At 34.1% G+C, this 23,683-nt stretch overlaps 1 protein-coding gene across 10 annotated transcripts in view; it reads left to right on the plus strand.

The window, feature by feature from the left end:
- The window catches only part of KIAA0825 (KIAA0825 ortholog), a 235,845-nt gene that overhangs the window by 83,739 nt on the left and 128,423 nt on the right, over positions 1-23,683 (plus strand). For all 10 annotated transcript variants that reach the window (XM_063179912.1, XM_063179914.1, XM_063179919.1 and 7 more), the window contains exons 8-13: positions 790-1,055; positions 2,301-2,451; positions 5,886-6,076; positions 8,365-8,547; positions 14,751-14,861; positions 20,184-20,323. In XM_063179912.1, the coding sequence (XP_063035982.1) occupies positions 790-1,055; positions 2,301-2,451; positions 5,886-6,076; positions 8,365-8,547; positions 14,751-14,861; positions 20,184-20,323 (1,042 nt within the window). The remainder of the gene's footprint in view (positions 1-789; positions 1,056-2,300; positions 2,452-5,885; positions 6,077-8,364; positions 8,548-14,750; positions 14,862-20,183; positions 20,324-23,683) is intronic.

The following is a 23,683-nucleotide window of genomic DNA, read 5'->3' on the forward strand; positions in this document are numbered from 1 at the left end:
CAGACAAAAAGTTCTAAAGCATTCTGATTAGTTTCTGCTCTGTTACCAAGTGGTTAGATGGGAAAATGTTGAAAGCTTTGAAATATGGCTATAGAGGGATTTCCTGTATTCATATCATTAGACATGCCATTCAACTAATTGGCATAACCAGTTAAAAAAAAAAATTGAGTTATTTGATTTGGCTGAAAGATCATTTATTAACTAAATTCCTTTTATAAGGAAAGGTATGTTTGAAAGACTTTTTCTAGTCAGATCTACAACTATGCTAGCAGATTTGGAATGCTGGTAATGAATGCTTGCTTGAAATAACACATGAGCATTGGGGAGATAATTTTAAGGAGATTAATGTATGACTTTATGAAGAGATGACACATTTGTTTCCAAATCCGGTGTAAAGAAATGTATTTGTGTATTTTTCAAAATAATTAGTTTAGAAAATTATCATTATTTACAAGGAATTAACCTTGTGCTTTGAATGAGCATTTAGTGACATCAAAACCAAAGGAATGCATTACTAGCATAAGATGGTTTTAATTTTTCCCCTGGTATAGAATATGCAGCTTTAAAGCAGGAAGGAATGAAACAATATTTAATTAATAAATATTTATTTTCAAATTACTTTGAAAAAATGTTACTCCTCTGTTTAACAGATTAAAATATTTGTAAAGCTGAATCAATATATTTATGTTTCATGCCAATTTCATTATTCAATCATCTGACCCTAGTGTGTATAAATTAAGCAGTACTGTCAGAATACAAATAACTTGGTGCCACATTTATTTCTCTCAGTTTTGTTCTGACATCATGGAAGAACTCGACACATTGCTTCCATTGGCTCTGGCCTGCAGAGATGATTCTCTACAGGAAATTAGAGCAAACTTTGTAGAGGCCTGCAGCAAAGTGGCAACGGCTGTTCTGGCAAGACTAGAGGAGAAAAGCAAAGATGTTCCCTTGAAGGCTCCCCTGCAAGACTTGTACGCTGCCCTTTCCACGGCGATATATGTCTTTCAGCATTTTACAATGTACAGCAATTTAATGAGAGAAACAAGCAAAAAGTATGTCCTTTTTACTTAAAATGTTTAATTAAAATGCAAATAATATGAGTTCATTCCATTTTGGTGATACAGTGTGCTGCTAGTTACCCAAATTGCATCATATTTTTTAGCACATGCAGTATGTGTACTATTTTATGGAAATACCTGAATCAACCTGATAGTCCACAGCAGCCATTGCAAGACAAATTATTTATGTGTAGGATCTGCATTTGATTTGCAGATCGGGTTTTTTTTAATGATTAAATTTGAGAAAATAGCATTGTCCAGGGAACTGAATGTACTCTGCTGTCATATAAAGTGCTAGGGCCTTGATTTCCTTTTCTGACCTTTGCAATGCCTAGTATTCATAAGATCTGCGGGACATAGCAGTCATAGAGGACAATATAAAAATACATTTCTGTTCTTTTTAACACCATGTGTATTCAGACATGTGAAGAAATGCATACAATATAATGCATACAATACATTGTAGTTTTGTAATTTAGTTTGTTATTACATGCAGAAAAAAAATTAAAGCAGATATGAAGTCGGAGTGTAAAGTCAAAGGCAGTGTTTGACCTGGGAGGAAATACAACTGCACTTGCTTTTAGGAGGTTTTGTCTTAACACATTTCATTTGTACTAGGAGGCTGTTGGTCCACATATTTCCAGCCATGCGCAATTTAGAAGTAGAAACAGTGGTTTTGGGGAGGGACCCTGAAACAGCACAATTTCTAAGAAAAGTATGATTTCTGAGTGGGTATATGCACTGTTGAGCTGCTTTCCCTCTGATGTTTTACTGTCTCTTGCATGAAGGGTATCACTTTGAGTGGAAAGTCTGACCTAAAATACTGCTCAATAATTCTACTCAGATGTATTATCAAAGAGTTTTAGTACATACCTACCAAAAGCAATTTCTGTACTCTGTGCTTATGTGTTTTTTGTCACACTCAGTGCTGATGCAATAATTGCTGATGCAAGAATGCTGCAATTAAAAACTCCAAATAAGTGAATGTCAAATGTACTTGTCTCAGAAAATAGGATGAAGTAATTTATTTCTCAGTGATTGGTTAAATGACAAGTTATAGACAAGCAGATTTTGAGAACTTTTGAAACAAAAATTTACAAACCTGAATGCTAGGTTCAGGACCAAGAGGAAATGAATGATTGATACCTACTAATAAAAACTATTTGCAGTACTAGGGATTGTTACCTCCTAGTGCATAGCCTTTCATTCATTGTCTTTTTAATGATTCTCTCTGAACAGACCCCTGTTCCTAGTGCCTATCCAAAAATGTCAGGAATTTATCAACACTCTCCAGTTTCAAGTTACGAACTACTGCATCAGAGTTTGTGCTACGAGCATTTTACAGGATGCTGAGAGCCACTGCTGGGATGACTACAAAGCTTTTTACGAGGTATGAGGTTAAGTTTACTATGGTTCCCTTTTACAAAATGTGTTTTAGTGTTTGCCAGCTCACTGGCTAATCAGAAGCATGAGATCAGCATTGTTTTTACATAAGGATTATTGGAATGTACTATTTTGAAATATCTATTATTGCAGGCAGGTGTCTATTTAGAGATGATGTAGGAAAACATAGTCATTTAAAGATGAGATGGATTGTTACCATGGCATGTTTGTGTCATTTACTTCATAAAATATTCATTGTGTGTCAAGGCATTTATATAGAACTCAGTAAAGAGGACACCATCACCTTAATCTCTAAGAACTTTGCACTTCTTTTAGAAAGTGTGATATATGAAGATCTTTTTCTGGGAATTTTTTTATCTGATTCTTTGATTTTTATTTTCAATTGTTTCCCTTTTTACTTTTTGTGAGTAAAGGGTGAAACAAAGAAACACGTTCAATATAGTTGCCTAAAGCATTCAGCAATATATTTTTGAAATAGCCAGTGCCATTTCACCTGCATCTTGAAGTAATGGGTCTGATCTATAGCTATAATCCTTATAATTCTGATGAAAAATTAAGATAATTATTTCATTTATTGGATTTTTTTCCTTCATCCTAGTTAAATACAAACATAGGTTGACATACACTGTTTGAAATATTTTCACTTAATTGCAGGGTGATGTATTACATGGATTTTTAATCAATAATAACTGAAATCTACTGGAGACAAAGTCTTGTCCTTCCTTATATAATTTTCTGTGTTAGACAATTAGTGTGTTCTGTTGAGCATTTTCTAGAATTCTTACATGAGAGAAAATTCCGCCTGATAGTTGTAATCTACAGTTTCCATATAAGAAGCTGCTCAGTCAGTGACAAAATCTTTGCTGGACAGGGCATACAAGCCATAGAGTAATTTATCAAAATGTCCGTCTCTCAAAGACAAGTAAATAAACATTTCAGTTTTGTTTGAATGATAGATGATAAGGCAGTGGGTTTTGGCAACTGCTGAATCATGGTATGATCTTTATTGTCTGTGGTGCCTGTGGTGCTGTGTCCTGTTTACTGGTGATCCAGTAACTTTACCAGTTGTCTCACAAGAAAGAATAGTAGCTAAACAGTTTGATCATTACTGAGCAGAACTGATGTGTGTAGGAGGAGTGAGGAAAACTGATGTCTCAGCTCTGTATGTTTACAGGATTTGAGGTGTATATAATTTTACATCACTCCTCTTTTTACTGGTCCATGGGAGATGGCCCAAGGCTGGACTGTGATCTGCTCTGAGTTCCTTCAGGAGGCATACTGCAGAGCAGATGTTACTTCAGTTGATCTCTTGTAGGCATCCTAAATGGAAGAGATTGGATTAAGATCTATTGCTTGTTACAGAGGCAATTCCCTGCTGAAACTTCCAGCAGTGAGAGGTGGCTTCTTCCAGCGTAGGAGCTCAGCGGGAAGAGTGCGCCACTGGGCCAGCTCTTCAGATTATGTTTTTGAATGAAGCTCTTAGTGTAGCAGACATCTGCTGTAGCTGTGGGAACTTACATTTTCTAACAGGCAAAGAATAAAGAATTGTCTGTTCAGAGGTAATGCTGAGTGGCTTGTGTAATAAAACAGCTGCTTGTTTCCTCATATTTAAGCTAAATAAAAGCTCCCATCTGTTTTTATTATATGAAGCCTGCAAAAATAGCAGATGTTTATCAGTGGAATTGTCCAGAAATGGCAGCAAATAGAAACACAGGTCAGAAAAGGGGAGTGAATCTTGTTTAAATCTTCAGTGATATTGTTATTTCTGCTGTAGAGGTAAAATACTGAAAAAGGGGAAAAGAGCTGTTACTTAAATAAACCAAAGCAGAGAAAGTGAAACAATTTGTGTTTATAATTACAGAGTTAAAAAGTAAAACTGGTCAACAAGCTTGTTTATTTTGTTCTTTGTCATAATTTTTGCCACTTTTTAATATAAAATGTACTTCAAGTATTGTGTCAGAGGAAAACTAAATAGTGACAACTTCCAATAATTTGCTAATGCTCATGCTAATATATTTTTTTAAAAGCCAGATTATTTTTTATTTTATTGTTAAAGAATGCCTATCAAATTCTAAAAGCATTGTAAAAATTGGGGGGTTATTTTATATTTCTAATAATGCCAAAATATCAATAAATTCTTAAAATATTTTTCAGTTCCTTTGGGATGTGGGAACTGGAGATTGAAGTCTCTGTTCTCAAAAAAGCTTCATGATGATGCTATTTGCTGAATAGGTATTAGTTGAAATATTTAAATGTGAAGCATATTTCCTGGGTAATTTTTAGAATTATTATGGAGTAACTACTGTGATTTTGACTCCTGCATATTTATTTCTGTGTCTTAATGGGATAGATCTGTTTAGACAATGAAATATTAATGCCAATGATGTTTCCTTGCCAGAAAATGTTTGGTTTCAATACATCCAAATTACAAGACGAAAAAATATCTTAGTAAAGCAATCTGGATATCTCATATTGTCAGTTTAATAGTTCAGTTTTTCTTATCTCTTCTCTTCTCTTCTCTTCTCTTCTCTTCTCTTCTCTTCTCTTCTCTTCTCTTCTCTTCTCTTCTCTTCTCTTCTCTTCTCTTCTCTTCTCTTCTCTTCTCTTCTCTTCTCTTCTCTTCTCTTCTCTTCTCTTCTCTTCTCTTCTCTTCTCCTCTCCTCTCCTCTCCTCTCCTCTCCTCTCCTCTCCTCTCCTCTCCTCTCCTCTCCTCTCCTCTCCTCTCCTCTCCTCTCCTCTCCTCTCCTCTCCTCTCCTCTCCTCTCCTCTCCTCTCCTCTCCTCTCCTCTCCTCTCCTCTCCTCTCCTCTCCTCTCCTCTCCTCTCCTCTCCTCTCCTCTCCTCTCCTCTCCTCTCCTCTCCTCTCCTCTCCTCTCCTCTCCTCTCCTCTCCTCTCCTCTCCTCTCCTCTCCTCTCCTCTCCTCTCCTCTCCTCTCCTCTCCTCTCCTCTCCTCTCCCATACATATTATATATAACCAAGGTTTTATAGCCATGGTTATGCATAGCATTTCTGCATCTGGATAAATACAAATTATTAAGTAATTTAAATAATTATTTTCTTTGCAGACAAAAAACTGCTATGTTAAGTTTGTCTGACTATTCTGTGGTGTACAGAATACTGTCTGTGTTTTTAAACTAAACACTATGGGTTTTGAGATTATAAAAGAATATAATTCAGGATATAAAAGTTCAAATGCTGTGGTTTTATTTTGTGGCAGCACTGTAATTTTGTGACTGAAATGCAACATTGTTTCCTTGCAAATAAAGATGTCTCACATCTTTTCAAGAACCATTTTTGGCCATCCTATTCCTGGAACTCTTTAGCTATTTCCTTTCAGATTTAATTAAATAGAACTGTAAGAGTTAAATTGACATTTTGGAAGGGGTGGTTTTTTTATGTAATGTGTGGTGGTTTTGATAGGGGGAAAGATGCTCATTCTCTGTCCAGATGTGGCATTACTTCTGCTGTGCTCTTCATCATGATCTATGGACTATTCTACCTCCAAAGACAGCCCAGGAGATTCTCACAGATGTACTAGAGCGATCTTTGGATATTCTATGCTCCAGATATTGTCAGGTGTGTGCCAGCTACAAAAGAACACCACAAATCAGGTAATGGTTGTATATTTAATACACCATTTTGATGGATTAGAGAAGTAAATGTTAGTCTTCTGTTATTTACTGCTTTGATTCAAATTCAATGTTAATGAACACAGCAGAGGGGATAGACTGAATCTATGCATTTTGATGTTTGTTTTAATAAAATTTACTTTGTGTATTTAAGTATATTTAGTAGTTATATTGCAAACTGGGCAGAATTGAAGGCCTCGAAATTCTGTCAAATTGTTCCATAAACTGCTTGATTGGTTTGAAAGCCTCACAATGAAAGTTCATAGAGGATTGGTGATGCAACCAAAAATGTGGATAGAATTGACAATGTCAGGATTAGAAATCAAGCTGATGATTTATTAAGAAAATTTAATGAGTTCCCGTAGAATCTGTGGTTTTATAGAACTTTTCAAGTGAAAGAACTACAACATTTGTTTTGATGTAACCTTGTAGTAGATGCCAGTGGTGTAGATGGAGAGAGGAGAAAGAGGCTATTCCTTTTTCTGTCATTTTAAAAAATAAGAAATGGGAAGTTTTTCCTGTTGCAATTCTTAGGTTTTGCCAGAGAGTACAGTCTTTTTTAGAAATACTAAAGCAGGTGTCTTCGAGTGGAAGTTAACCCTACCCTTGTCCTTTCTATCCAATGTCTTGTTTTACTGAATAAATAGGTGTTCTTCTCCTAACAGAACGGGTGACATTGGAAGGACCGCAGTGGATCATCTGGTCCAACCTCCCTACTCAAGCAGGGCTATCCCAGAGTACATAGCACAAGGCCAAGTCCAGACAGTCCTCTTAGATGTCTCCAGTGAGGGGCAATCCACAGCCTCTCTGGGCACTCTGTTCCAGTACTTGGTCATCCACACAGTAAGGAAGTTCTTCCTCATATTCAGGTGGAACTTCCTGTGCACAATTTCTGGCCACTACCTTTAGTACTGTTGCACAGCACCACCTAGAAGAGTTAAAGAGTTTGCAGTTTTAGAGGGCTGGAGACACCAGGTCCATGCTCTGTGTGACTAAGAGTTATGTGCTGTCATCTCAAGTTTTATTATGAAAAGGAGTGTTGTCATGAAAGCTCAAGTAACTTGCACAAGATCACATTCTTAAAATGGGTAGGAAAAAATGAAATTTTATACTATGTACCTATTTGTGTGCTCTGTTCCTGCAATAACTCACTGTAATTAGGCTGTTCTGTAACTTTTGGTACAAGGAGATTTTCTGAAAACTTGCCTGGAAATTTTTTTGGGGAAAAAGTTCCCCAAATATGCATTTTTCATATGAAATATGCAATATTACCAAAGTGTCATACTAGTGAATTCTATATGAATTTACTTCAAACTACTGAACAAGAAAAAGCTTTTTATGTTGTCATTTTGTGGAAAAGTTGTATATTCATTAGTGTGATTCTTGAATTTTTCACTAAGTAAATTGAACTATCCAGTCATGAATGAATGGAAAAAAATACTCAATACATTTTTACCACAGACTCTTTACATGTTTTTTTAACATTGTTGTGGTTTGTGGGGGTATCTTTTCTCCCAGTGGTTCTTCAAATGGTAGAGAACTGATGTATGATATGGACAAATGTCTGTTTACGTGTGTTTGTCTAGATTCTTCAAAAATAACATATTCCTTAAAAATGCATATGATCACAGGTGGATCCATGGCTTTTAGGTACTTAAGTAGTTTTTGAAGTCCAACCTCATAGCTCCCATATTTTTTGTGTTATTCACTTTTCCTCTGCATTGTATGTCATAGTTGTTGTCTTGTTGTAGTTTGAGTTCTTGCTGGTGTTCAGACCAATGACATGTGGTGCTCTGCCAACCAGTATCAACAAGCAATAGATTACTGACTCAGAAATGTTCCACATTGTACATTGTTGCATAGAGTTAGTTTTGCAAATTGAAGATTAAGTTACTTTGTTCCTATTTTTTGCCCCATCAGGATTTGAAAATAGTAGGTGCATTTTAATGATAAGAAAACAAAATTAATATTTATTTACTTGTAGTTTAGGAAGTAAATTGTTCATACCTAGTGACACTGTCATTTAAGAAAGGATATTTCCAAAATTTTTAAATCTTCTTTTTACTAGTTTCAGTAACAACTTCTCTGTGAAAGAGTTGATTTTTACAGAGTAGTGGATGGAGACTTTCTGCGTCACTGAACAGGAAATTTAAAAAGTCCATGCTATGATTTTGGTGTTTTATCCTGTCAGAGAAAATGTCTGTTTAATTGGAATTTACCACTATAAAGATGTTTTAAGTAATGTTATTCTTGGGCTTTTTTTCCTACAGAGTTGATATTGCAGCAATTTTAATGTCCACTGAAGATATGCTCTGGTCGATTTGTAGTTCTGTGCAGGAGTTTCTGAATCCACACAAAGACAGAAATCTCAAGATCTATAAAATACATAGCCACTGCAATAGTCTGATCTCCGTGCTGGCTATTTTAACTTCACCATTGAAGAATTTGTATGAGTGAGTATGAAGTAAACATTTAATTTGAGATAAAGTTGGTTCTTGAGCTTACCTGGATAGATCTAGAAGGGTGAATTTTTGTGTTGAAATCAAATGTAATGCATAGTATTGGCACATTTTAGTAGTCTTTGACTATTTCTCAGTTTGATCCCATACTTATATTTGTGATCTTGCCTAAAGCCCAGTTATATCTGCTGAGATTTTATTAGCTTTGGATCAAACTCTGGTGCTGGTTTGTTTTTTTTTTTTCTATTAATAACATAGACCACAGTAAATGTCTGGGTTTATTTCCTCTGTGAGAAAGCCAGTAGAATTTAATTAATTTTTACTGCCCCAAATTTGCAATTTATTTTTCCAGTTAGGACATATTTCTTTTTAAATATGGTCTTATTGATCTGAAAACATTTACTACTATGGTACCAAATACTTTGGCAAGCAGGTTGTCAGATCTGTCATGTTGTCAATCTTCTAGAAGTATTGGAATGTAAAGGTAATTTACTAAAATGATCATCTGGTTACACCACCAGTATGCTGCAGCAAATGTAGTAAAATGTAAGAATATGGAGGGCCCATATTTATAAAATTCATGGTTTCACAAGTCACAACTGTAAAAAATGGACATGTAACTTGCACTGAAATTTGGTCTGAGTTTTTGTTGATGAAATTCATCTGTAAATTTGCTGTAAGAGACAATGCAAAGCGAGATCACAAATTTAAAAAAGAGGAAAAACAAAACCCCAAACTAATGAAGCCACATCCTATTCAACTGGCTTTTACTTTGTTATTCAAAATAAGAAAAATTCTAGGTGGTACTAGGGTGGAGACCTCCTGCATATAAGCCTCTTTAACTAATTTTTTTTTTGTCATGTGTGGGCTCATTTTAATATTTGTGGCCTCTAAAGAACATGCAAAACTGGATTGTACCTGATTGTTTGATATTATATACCACAGGCTTATGAATAGATAGCAATTTTGAAGGTGGCTCAGAAACAGATTAGGTAGTCCTGCTATGGCAGTAAAAATGGAGGCAAAAAAGGATTACAGTGGCTGTAACTTCTTCTACTGTCACTTTTGACATTTCATCTTTCTTTTATGAAAGGCCTTAAAATGATAGACCCTAGTAAATATGTAGTCTAATTTGTTCCTTTAAGCGATTCTAGTCTCCTCCACTGATCAGTGTTGTTTACATATTTGTGTATACGTAGCATGACAAAAAATATGTGCTTGCTGGAGAACTCACAGAGTTTCAGAACAAAGTGCCCATGAAAAGCTTGGTTTCTATTTTATGTACAATGCTGCCGGTAAACATCTTGGTCATATAGCTTGCAGAGTTAGGGATGTGAATTTCATTACCTGAATTTGCTTATCTGGAGATCAAAACCTTAACATGTGCTGAATGTAGCAGCTCCTTTCATTTACTACAAAATACTGTGCAAATCACCACCAAAATATGGCAGGTCTGTTTAAAGAGAATACAAAAAATTGTCTTATTTTGTTACATAGTTACAAAAATAATATTAACTGAAGATCATTTCCATATAGATTATACATGTTTTATAGTAAGTAAAATTGTATTTTTTTTATTAACTTTTATTCAGACCTTGTGTTTTCACAATCTGTGAGGCCCCCATTATCAAAACAATTTTTTTTATATTCTATATTTAATTGCAGTCAATATTTGTCAAGTAACCTAGTCCGTCCAGTGTTCAGAGTACAAAGAGGAAAGTGGTTTAGCCAATCAGCTTCTTAAATGACTATATTCAATTGTAAACACCTTGATATAGTGAATTTTAGGTAAAGTACCTAGGTGTAATGTTTACTGGGGTATGCGTAGTTCATTACATTAGGAATCTATCAATAATAAATTCAAAAGTTACACCTGATTTTAAAGAAATATTAATCTTTCATCAATTCTCTCTGCAATTATATAGTATAATCACAATTTCCATCTTTTCTTGGCTCTATATCTTTCACATCTTCGGTAAAGTTAACTGGAAGTGAAATCTTTTCTTTTAAATCTATCATGCTCTCTTTTTGTACTGGAAATTTTCCCTTAAGTGACTAGAAGTCAATTAATCTTTAGACTTTTCAGGGAAATTCTGTGTAATCAGAAAAGTGGCAATGATGAAACATTGTTTTCCAGTAGTTGTGTAATAATATGACTCGTTCATTTTCGACTTACTAGAGAGGCTGTATTCTCTATTGCTTAAGAGAACTAAAATAATTTCAATTTCTTAATTATTTTGTGGAAATTGATTAAAACAGTAATGGTGGTGAAAAATTGGTAATATCCTTAACTTCAGATAAGGTGATTCTGTTTTCTCATTCCTAATATTGTGATCTAGACTTTCTTTTCTGTATGACAAGGTTACTTAGATCTGGTCTGAAAATCATCTGTGAATCTCTTGGGTCATCGAGGTTTAATGTTTTTTTTCTATGGGTTTTTTCTATGCTTCATTTTTTCTCCATCCTTCTGTGGCTTTCCTGAAGTATCTTTAGCATAATGGAAATGTTGGTTGGAAAGGACTGCTGGAGGTTGTCTAATCTAGCCTCCTCCTCAAAGCAGAACAATCACCAAGAGCAGTCAAACATGACTGTGTTTGACCAACTTAACTGACACATGCCAGCCTCCAGGAACTGAAGTTTTCCGACTTCTTGTGAGGCCTGCTCTGCAGCTGCAATGCCTTAGTGCAAAATATTGCCTCATATCAAGTGTGAGCCCTCAAAGCTGCTGGCTATAATTTGCTGTATCACGTCAGCATAACTGGGTAAAGTTGGTCAGTGTTGTCTTCGTAATTACTGTTTGGGTGGTTGTAGGCTGCCATTACATGAATCAACACTTTAGCCACCTCTTCACCGAGTAAAGGAGTCTAGGCCCTCAAACATTTTTTACACATGATTCAGTTTAGTCTTCTCCAGTTTTCTCACATACTCCTTGAACTGTAGGCCCAGAGGCTGGACAAAATATTCTAGGTAAGGCTTAAACTGTTGACAAGCAGATGAAGTAAATCACTGTCTTTGTTTTAGTTGCTGTGTTCCTGCCCAGTGTGTGGTTTGCATTTTTCTAGTGATAATACACTGTTGCCTTGTCTTCAGTACCTACTGCCCATAAATCCCAGGTTTGTGGCTGGGTAGAGTGGCACTTAGACTAGTCAGTTCCCAACCTAGGTTATTGTAATTCTGTAGCTGAAGCAAATAGTTGCTCTTTACCTCAGTCAGTTTTGTGAATTTCTGTTGGCCCAGGTGTCCATGAGTGGGCACTCAGCTGTTTGTTGTGTTAACTACTGGGTCTGCTTCCCCCAGTTTAGTGTCACCTGAAAATCTGCTAAGCAACTGCTCTCTGTTGACTTTTGTCCACGTTATTGAGGACCTGATGAACAGTGAGTCTCTAGAATGTGCTCCTCAAATATACTGAGTGTTGCTATTTTCTTGCTGCTTACTCAAAGCTCTGAAATATGAGGATTTTCATAATTCTGAATTTCCAATCATCATAGTCTTACTTGAGGACAAGATTGTTGTCAGTTACTCAGTTCTAGTAGCTGGGGTTTCATGTAGAGGATCACACAGTTTCAGTGCCGCCTGTGAATACACAGGAGAGTCCAATGCCATTCTTTACTCGTAAGTTTGTAGAGGAGAAAATTACCTGGGCCTTACTCTCTTCTGCCTCGGGTTCGGGATTGCTCAGTTTGGAGCAGATCCATTCTTAGGCCTGTTCTGATATCCTTTAGTCTTTATGCTGAGTAGGGGACGATAGTCTGTAAAGGTAGAATATAAAGAGGAAGGTGGATGCACCTTTTTGTGATTTCATAGTATGAATTGTTATATCTTATTTTCTCAACAAGAAATCAAGTAAAATATTTAAATGTTGACAGAATAATATAGAGAGTTTATTGGCAAAATTGTTCTCTATTGTTGTAAATTCAATGTTATTTGCTATTAAAGACTGACATTTCTCTTTAATGTATGAGTTATAACTCATGAAGTTGCTTTTTTAGTAATGTTTATTGGTTAAACAGAGAGAAATCATACAATCTACAAAGAAATAGTGTTAGGATGCACCTTGCTGGTATTCATTTCTTCACATCTGCACTCAGGCTTACAGGGTCAATTCCAACCCTGTCATACTCAACTGAGAAATAAAACCACTATAACTTGAAATCTTGCTTTGGTATTAAATAAGCTATCCAGTGCTTTGAGATAATAGGCAGCTGGTTTAGCATAACTTGAAGCAAAACCAAATGTCCTATTAGCTGTTATTATACTTCTGTCAGAAGAGTAGTTGAGTTCAACAGTCTGGCACAGAGTTGTTTTTTTCCTGGTAAGAATTACCTAGCCAGCATTGGACATTAAAAAATGTTGTCATGAGAATTACTGTATTATCATCAGACACTTGATTTTTAATAGTATTTGAAGCTATTCTAATATTTAAACAATCTCTAAAACGCTTAGATTATCTCTACCTCACTTTAAAAATTTCTGTAGAGATTTTGGTATAAGCAAGTAAGTCAGAATCCAAAAATCTGCCCTGTGCTTCTCCTCAGGATATGGCTAAGGCTCCTTAGGAAACAGCCAAGTCATGCTTAGCAAGCTGTTTTAGTCCAGAATTCTGTCAAACAGTTCCTACACAAGCAATAGACAAGATGTGGTTCTCTTTTTTTAAATTAGATTGCTAACCAAGATGTATTTATCACACTTTTGTGTAGGATGTTTGCTCTATACTTTGCTATATTCAGAAAAAATATTTCAGTGGATGAGAGACAATAAGATTTGTTTTTTACTTTCATAATATTGAAATTACTGTCCTTAAAATAATTCTTTTCAAGTTGGGAGTCTTCTTTTGGCTATATTAGAATCTCAGCTCTATTTTTAATCTTCAGGTTTTCAGGAGTTCATGAACAGCACAAATTGAGTGTGCTAATCCTTCTGCTCAGATTTTGCTTACTTAAGATCTGTACTAAATTATTTTTATTTTTTTTTATTAGTGAGGGTGCTTTCCAAATAAAACAGCCTGTCTTTTGGAGAAGTTCAGAAACAGCTACCTTTCCTTTGAAAAACTATAATTCTCTCTCTTCTTTCATCTGAGTCTAATAGACATGTAGCTGTAGTTCTGAATTACTTCAGATGAAAGATAAAAAATTCATAGTAAGATGAAAAGTAAGGTGCTTGTGAAGTGATAATTGTTTATATTTAATGGAGGATACATGTAACAGGCTGGAATTACTCTCTGCTGGAATTGTAGACAGTGTAAATGAAAATAAAAAGGGAAGATGCCAAGGGGCATCCATTACATTTGAATCATATTGGCTGCTAGAAATTTGTACATATAATTTATTTACATATATGTATTTATTGTACATATAATTTGAACATATATATTATTATATATTATAATATATATGCATATATATTATTATTATTAATCTATACATTATATTATTACAATTATGTATTGTACATATAATTTATTGTTTAGTAATGATTTATTACTAAACAGTAATTAAAGGCAAATATTAAATTATAGAATCCTGTTCTTACACACATCTGTAATCCTATCATATAATTAATTGATAAAATATTTCATTTTTAGTATCCATAGATTTTGCCTCTCACATCATTTAAGTAAGTAAAGTATTGCAAAAGTAACATCTAGTCACAATCTAGCTCTTCTCTAGTCCTTTATATTTGAAAACAACCAGTATTCCATTTCTCTCAAGCCAGTGAAGGTCCAAAGCTTCTGGTTCAAATTTTTGCCCAGTATGATCCAAAGTCTATATACACTTGCATGTCAATCAGTATAATTTCAAAAGATACTTTACATATCCTTATTATAAAAGTGTTGAAAATACTATGCATTTTTGTTAGGCAGGAAGAAAAGAGCTGTAGAAATGAATGACTGAAGAGAAATTTGCTTATTGAATGCATTTTCAAACATAATTTGAAATGTATTATATAGGAATAAAAATATGAAGAAAACTTGAATAACAGTTGTTAGATACCGAGTTTCAAAGAGTGAAAGTGAATGAAAATATAGAATTTTATTTTTTACAGTACATAGAGTTGCAATAATGGGTTTGCATACATATATTAATAGTATTTATCATAAGGTATTTTCTGTCTTCTGTTCATGTAGACATAATTAATAGTAGTGGTCTAAGGGGATTTTCAGTCTCCCTAGTAATTTGGAAGTATTTGTTTTCTTTCAGGACATTTCTGGGTAATTCTGATGAACATCTTCCTCAAGATTTTTCAAAAGTCTTTTATCATCCATTACACTGGTTATTTTGCATACCGTCATCCTGTTTTTACTTTCAAAAGTGAGTATCAAAAGTTGATTGTTGTAAAATGATCACAAACAGAGGCCATTTTCCATGGGAAAAAGAAGTCATTTCCCCAGGTTCTGGGTATCAGATTAAAGGTGGCATTTCGGGATTTAAGGACTTGCAGGGTCCTAGTTGCTGGCAGCTTTAGTTTGGAGAAATTCAGCAAAGTTTGCCAATTTCTGGCTTCACACGGCCCAGTCGGCCGAGGCAAGTGGCCGCAAACGGAGGCCATTTTCCATGGGAAAAAGAAGTCAGTATTAGTGAAATATTGTTACATTTTGAAGAGCACATCTGAATCAATGTCTAATTAATATTCTAATTTTTAAAAGCCATAGAAGGATTTTTTAATTAATTACAGATTTTTCTAATATTTGAAAGTCTGAGGAAAAGTTGCACTGAAAGCACTGTATTTTGTTAGTCTATTAATTATGTTTGAGATTTGAATTATCTGTAAGGTTTTCTGGCTTTAATTAAAGACTATATAGTTCTTGATAAAACAGAAGTTCAGCACAGTTGCTGTTTTGAAGGACTTATAATTAAAGGGGAGATAAAGAATGTATGTCTTTCTGTTTAGGATTACTGTATAAAAATAAATATTTGGTTCATAAATAACTCATTTAACAATATGCTGCTTGATTGTAGTTGAATTTTTTGGAGATTATTGAATGATTAGAAGCAAAGGCTTAACTTTTCTCTGTCACTGCATATAAGGACAAGTGACATAGAAGATAGATACTACCAGCTGTGCTGTTGTTTGCTTTCTAATTTTGAAACAGAAGCACTCCCACACCAGTGTAGATCCTCTCCTAACCCTTTCACCTCCCTCTCCTCCTTTTCAAGGTTATTTCCTGAGAGGTTTTCACTCTCCATTTTCATGAAAAGCTGCTTTTGTGAGATGTTACTGTGTTTTCCAAGAAAGTATTTTTATCTTTTGGAAGAATACATTATCAAATTACTGGTGACCTATGGATGACCCATGTGCTTTGGATTTATTACCTCTTTCCTTGTACACACAGCATCTTTTACCCTGTATATGTAAATATCTTCCCTATAATTTTGCTCCATACTACACAAAACATGCTGATTTCTCTCCATAGGCTCCACTCCTAACTACGTGTCATCAATCCTCTTCTCTCCTTCCCTAGTGCCTCTGATATCTGCTGAACCAGAGACAATATGTGTTGTCACTGCATCAAAAACATGTGGTTTGCTAACTAAATGCCAAACAGATTTGAATAACTGTGAATTCAGAATATATCCTGCTTGAAATAGTAAATTAAGTTCTTATAAAGCATGAAGGATCATGTGTGTTTATCAAGCTTCAAGGAACTTTGTCAGTCACTTTTTAAGTTATGTATGGTTGGAGAAAAAGGAGAAGGATGGATACAGTAGAGGGAATAACTGCATTAGAAAGGAATCTAGTCATCCATTTCTGGAAAATTTATGCTCCATTAAGTATTCATTGTAGAAAAGACAATATGTTTTTTGATGCCCTCATGCACGACCAGATCTCAAAATATAAATTATACCGTGAAGTATGAGTTTTGGAAGACGATTTTGCGACTGAGTACCCTATACTGTGTAACAGTATATAAAGGAAATGCTGGTACCATTTCGGTCTGACATAATTATCTTTTTTGAGGTGAAATTAAGATAGATAAAAATAAATAGCAGAAAACTATTCCAGAGCTATGTAGTATGCACTTATTTTCTGTGGAAGAAAGTTACTAAAATACCCTACTTCTCAGTCACCAAACAGGAAAATGCTAAGTACAAAAGAAAGTACATCTCCGAGAAGATCCAGTCAGTGTACCTTTGTGAGAAAAGTCTGAATATAGAGAGAGCCTTGCATACTGTCCTGGTGATAATGAGCAAACTATATTGGTAAAATACTTATTGTTCCTTTTTAACAACACACCTTTCAGCTGCTCAGGAAAAAAAATTAAGGGCTCTATATCTAATGAGTAATTCTGAGGTGTTCTAGTTTTTTCATTGGTTCTATACTCTATGTGAATGAAACATTTTTCCCCTTCAAATACTGCCTTGAGGATATTATAAAGAAACATCATATTTAAGTGTTGCAGAAAATTATATTTCAGAGCATCCTAATTATTCATGGGTTGTTTTCTGATTTGGCATCTTATATCTAATTAAAATATATGTTCACTGTCTGTAACAAAATTGGAAGCACAGGCCATTCTATACCTCTCAACTGTGGCCACCTGATTTTGAACTGACAACACTAACCTATCATACGTTTAGCTATTAAGTATTTAGTCTTCCTAAGCTTGCTATTTCAGAAAAAAGTTTTGCTAGTTCCTGAAAGTACTTTGTTTACTATGTAATATGATTTCCTACATTATTTTTCATTGCTGCAAATGGCTACAGTCTGTTTAATTTTATCAATTTGACTCCAAAATCAGTGTCAAGATTGTCACCATGAATTAGCATGTCTACCTGCCTTATAACATCTTGAACTTAGAACATGAGATTTTCTTTCTTTCTATTTTGAATAGAAACCAAAATAATATAGTTGGTTATCAAGCTAAAGAGTTACTGATAATTTATATTGCAGTTCTTTTAGTGATAATAATTAACTTATTTATTTATTTAGATATATTTATTTAGTTAGTAATTGTGATTCCTTCAGTGTTAATTGTGATTTGTTCTTTGCCTCATTTGGGGTTTATAATCATAGCATTTGCAAATCAAAGTTAGAGTTTTTTCCTTCTACTGTACAAAACGGGACATTTATATGTGTGATATTTATATGTACTTCACCTTTTGTCACTTTTTATGAGGCTAGTCTTATTTTCACTAGTACTGAGCTAAGAGGATGAGAGAACATATGTCTCTCCATATGCACGTTACAAAACTTCTCAGTGCATTTATTGGTGCTAGCTTCATGGCTGTAGGGAATGTCTGCTATATTTTATTTTTCCTCTAAGTGAGTCACACCACTGTACATTTCAATTTGCAAGATGCTTAAAGAGCCAAGAACTGGTGTATATTACAACATGATAACTTCCCATCTGGTCAATGACAGACAGGTTTTTTTTTCAATTCAGATACTTTAAAAATATAATTTATTTCTATAGGAATTTAAAATATGATTCTTTATAAATCTAATCGACTCAAATTGTCACTTATCTTTTAATTTGAAGGCAATGAGTGACCTTATTAGATAGGATAACATGACATTAAAAGAAGAGAAAAAAAATTAAACTGGCCTGAATGTTCTAACTGAATTACCGAAGAGTTGAGTTTGCTCTCAGCCATAGCATTAGTTCTAGTGTGAATATAGTAACCATTTTAATTTTAACTTTAATTACTAACTACTGATTAGATTATATATGCATTAGATTATATATATAGGACTAATATTGAACATACAGAAATTAGGATAGCTATTTTAAGAATCCTAATATCTGAATGCAGTATGTCTTTTAAATACGGAGAATTTAATTTGACTGCAAGTTCTATCAAGATTTAAATGTATATGTGTAGGTGTTTTTGATAAATACTGCTTGAATCCAATATATGCTAATATTCAAATATAATTGTAGAGTCAGTGCTACACTGTCGACAAAATATATAAAGTACCAGATGGAAGTCACAAAAGCTGTGCCTAAGGTTTCCTGGCAAAGACATTGTTTATGAAGGTAGAGGTATTTGCTGTAGTGTTAAAAGAGCAAAGGCTGAGGTTCCTTTACTAAAATTACTATTAATTACAGTGGAGTTTTGTTATAACAGTGGACTGTAAGGGCCCTGCTGGAAGAGAGTGCTATGGTTTCCTTAGGTGGCTTCAAGACTGCCCTGCAAGATATGTGGCATACTGCTTTTTCTGGTAATGGAAACATAGACATCTGAGGGAATAAAGTAGAGGATTGTATCAGCTGACATTTTCTTTTACAGGACTTGTAGGTTTGTATTGAGTATATTGTATAAATAGCAGCTTTGATTCAACAGTGGAATACTTGTGCAGTTATCTGGGGTTTTTTGTGTGTGTATTCAAGCATAGCTGGGAGGTGGCACCCTTGGCTAAGTCAGAGGTTGTAAAAGCATGCAACTTAATGGAGAGGTACCCCTCTGGTAGAACTATCATGAGCCCATTTTAGTTCTGTCCCAAAAGTTATGTGTAAATGGCATGTAAATTGTTTGAGTAGAGGCATATAAATACTTGTCTAGTCTGACAAAAAAATGTCAGATTGAAAACCTCCCTATGAGGAAGGTTTTAACTGATGCTGAAGGTGCTTTTTGCATACTGGCAGGTAATATTTATACCTGCCCAGTCAATGCATATGAAGTCCTTAAAATAATGCATGTAAAATTCATGTGCATAGAAGTTTATGAGGTGTATAAAGTTTCAATATTATCAACTATTGTATAAACTTGTAGCCAAAAAAGTAAATACAGCAGGTAAACATCAGTTGAAATTTTATTTTCAAAAAGCCTTCAAATTAATATAAATTTACACATTAAAGAAAAAAAATATCCACAATCCAATTTTAAAAACTTGTTTTCAAAAATGTTTCAAGAAGAAAATACTAAATACAATAGGTGATAAACATTTGGCAGGACAGATTTGTTTATTTTTTATTTAACTGTAGTGTGAGTTCAGTGATTGGTGTTGGGTCACTGGCTGTGTTCAGAGGAAGCCCTGGAATAGTATTTGTAAACCTCAATTTTTGCAGAACATGGAAATCACAAACAGAAAATAAACTGCCATCTTTTTAAAAGCTAATGAATTTGTACTATGCTTTCTCACTTCTCCCTGCTGGTGAAGCAGTAAAACAACCAGTCTAATATTTCTTGTGGATTTTTCAGAACACATAAGAATTGCTCAGCCTAAAGTGGAATTTTGCAACCCCTTTGAGCATTTTTACTGCCTTTTACTTAAGAGCTTTATACACTTCATCAAGGAGAGACACTGCAGATGTCTTAGTCAACGATTACTGCAATAATAAACTAAAAAATTGTACCCTTATATTTATTCAACTGCAGCAAAAAAGCCCCTCCTTTTTGCCTAGAAGAACAAAATAGGTACTGTTCCATGAAAGAGATAAACACAGTTGCTTTGTACCAGATTTAACTGTGGCAGACTAACAAATGTCAGTTTTCTTTTAACTAGTTGAAATTAAGTGCAGTTCTTTCTCTGAGCTGCCTTAAAGTAAGGAAGCATGAAAGCATTTTCAGAGTAATCTGGGAGGAGTTGACACTTAAGGGATTTAGTGTTACATCTGCAATTCAAAGATATTAATTTCATAGATAAATTAACTTTATTATTATTTCTGTCTTTATCTTATATTTTGAAAGGACTCCGTCAGCCAGAGAAATGGCATCCCAAGGTCTGCTGAAGCTGCTCTTATCCCAGCCATACTGTAATTTGAACTTGCTTTTGGAAACATTGCTACACCATGATTGTTTCCTAGTGAAAATTTTGTTGAGAAGCTCAAGTAAGTATTGATATTGTCAATCCACATAAGATTATCAGTGAGAAACACAAATTCATTTTTAACTTAAATGCTGGAGGAAGGCTGACAGCCATTTTGAGGGTTAAGTACCCATTTACTTACCAGTAGGACACTTCTTGAATGGGTAAAAAGATAGAAAAATCATCACTTTTTGAGTGAGAATTTACATAATACACTCAACCAGTGTATTAATAATTTCAAAGCAAACTGCAATTTGATAAAATAGGCTGCTATCATAAATGCAAATGAGTCAAGATTAATTTGAACTTTATGGAGCTTTGATACCGCAACTACTGTACACAGGTTTTTAAAAGTGTTTTCAAAATTACATTTGAACAGTGGAAATCTTCCTAGATGTTTTGTTGGTATTATTATATGCTTGTTGCTGTTGGCATTCTAGAATTACATATATATGCTTCTGCTTGTTAATTCATTAATGCTGTTTTGAAAGTAGAATAAATAAAAGAATATTTCTACAAATTTTTATTTGCATTCTGATGGCATTGGGTTTGAAGCAACAAACTTTATGACATTTTTCCATTAGTAGTTTGCAGATCAAATGGTCATATTGTTGAATAGCTAATGGTTGACTTAATTGTTCAGGAATATGAGAGTCTTGGTTTCTTTATTTTTTTTGCAAACAAATTCTTCCTATTTATCAAAAAACTATTACCTCCACATAATATTGTATATATTTATATTTATGTTTATGTGTATTTATCTCTCTGTCTATCTATATATAACATGATGTAGTTCTGTCATTTTGTAATGGTCTAATGTTTGTCAGGAGTACATCTATTTCTGTCACACATCTTATTGAGATCTGCAGTGCATACAATTGCCTACTCAAACACATGTCATCTTTTTCAAAGGCTGACAAATGTTTGATCAGGGTCAGTTATACTACTACACTATATACTAGTGTTATACAGTATTGAGTTTTACTATCTGTTTAAATTATTACAGGTAATAAGTGACAGAATGTATTAGTCTATTGACTGAACAACCTCTTAAGCTTTACAGAAGTCCATGTGACTTTGAATTACAAAATGTGTTATTTACACAGGCTTTATTCATGTAACTTCAATATTGGAATGAATAAACTTCCAGTTTAGATAAAGTCAATATCTGTGATGATCCATATCATCTAAATTAATTTCAATGGGGTTAATTGTCTAATGACAAAAAATATATATTCTCTATTCCTTCTTGTATACAGCCAAGTATACCATAGTTTTTGAGCAATTTGCCCTAGTGATAACAAGACTCCCTGGTATTTAATTACATAAGAATTTTTTAAGAAGGAAAAGCCTTTTCACATATTTTACATTCAATCTTTCCTTTTCCTTTTAAAAACAGGCCGAAAGGCAAAAAATCTTAGGTATTGATGAATTTTCCTGTACTGTTTTAACACTTTGGGATGCTCAAAGTAGACATCGTTCAAACACATTGATTTTCATTGTTCTCCCATTGTTCTCATGGTTGTACCACAGGGAGGTTGAGAAGGAATGTATATTCCCCATCATAGCAGGGAGTATTGTTGTGAATGCCAACAGAGTATTTGTAGAGAAGCTATTTGGGCATGATTCATGTTGCTAAATATTATAAGAAGGATAACATATTTGTTGAAGCTATTAAAACTCCATGCATATAATTATATGCTATCTGGACAGGGAAATTTAAAAAGTGCACTTCTGTAATTTTTTTGTGCGTTAGGATATGTGAAATGTACATAAAAATTAAAATATGAAAATATGATGTTATTGCATCAAAAAGTACTAAAGATAATAAATCAGGTTACCCAGAACAGAACCTTTTGTTTGTCTTTAGTGCACATAGCTACTGCATAGAGGCAATTTTGAAAAGATGGTTGAAAAATTTGATTTGCGTATTTGACCTCTGTAACAAGCTGTGAGTCTAAATAACCTAGGTGTGTTAAATTACAGTCCCATATAATCTTAGAGGTTTTTTTCAACAGGTCCAACATCCAGCAACTTTTTGTTCAAGACATGTTCTTGAGTGAGTAAAGGGTCTAAGGTCTCTGCTGTGGCTTTGCAGAGATCTTAGAGAAAAATAGTGAAGGTAGCTGATATCATGTTAATTTTCTGACAAAATAAGCTATTTTGCAATTTACTTGGTAGATTTTTTTAAACCAATATTGCCTTATTATTCATGGATGTGAAATAGAAATTGATTATTTTGATAAGCAAAAAATAATAGAGGACAAAAGGAAGTGGTGTCTCTATAGAATAAGCAGATGAATCCAGAAGATGCTGATGTCAAAAAGTGAAGGATATAAGTGAATTCTGAGAATTTCTGCTAGATTTGCTCTAAATACACATCATGCCAGTTGAACAGTCTGGGACTTCTTTTTTGATAATCATTATTTCTAGGAATCAGGGGGTTTTCTTTGCACAGTAAAACAAACAGCTGTAGCTTTATTGGATTGCACTGGCCCAGCACAGGATTAATATGTGTCGAGGGGACTCCATCAGACAGTAGACCTGGCCACTTATGAATAGCAGATAAGACAGTGGTCACTAAGAAATTGTCACTGAGAAATTGTCAACAAGGCACATTCTAGACCTTCAGTCAGTCTTTGGGTCTCATACATTTGTTTAGGAAGAGATAGTAGTGTCAAGTTGATGAAGAACAACATAAAATGCAATATATTGCTTTTTAATTTTCAAAATAATCTTATTGATTACCATAAAAACTTGAGACCTCAGTTGTTACAGAAATTTAATTTGTCTTTCTATACACAACCTTAAAGTTAATATTGGCATGTGGAGATAAACTGTAAGAAATCTGTATTCACAGCAGGACCATGCTGTTGGCAGTTTCACCTAATGTTTTTGGCTTTCACAATAGCTATTTGAAAAACTACTAGAAGACGGTATTTTTTAGTCTGTACATCTCAACCTAGATGATATTCTGGGCCCCACTAAAATTTTGAATTAAGAATTGATAGTAATTTACAAATATTCTGTAATAAGTCTAAGGCTGCAAATCTGAAATTGGACCTAAATAAATGTGATGTGCTTCAAAAAGAGATCAATTACCTTGCACATATAAGAAGGCTGGGGAAGGGAAGATATCCACCCAGAAAATATAATTGTGTGGTGGACCATTATACAGCTTTCTAGACACCAATAGATATTAGGAGTTTCCTAAGACTGTTCTTTTATTCTCCTTTTTCTGGAAAGAGAACTTGAAAATGTATTTGTAGAATTGAAAGATTTTTTTCCCCACTCCAGTTCTTTGTCTGCTTTGAAACAGTTCTCTAACTGCCATGAAGTATAATGTGTCATTTTAAGGTAAATTTTAAGTACTAATTAATTT

Source organism: Melospiza melodia, chromosome Z (assembly GCF_035770615.1).
Source record: "Melospiza melodia melodia isolate bMelMel2 chromosome Z, bMelMel2.pri, whole genome shotgun sequence".
Classification (NCBI taxonomy): Eukaryota; Metazoa; Chordata; class Aves; order Passeriformes; family Passerellidae; genus Melospiza; species Melospiza melodia.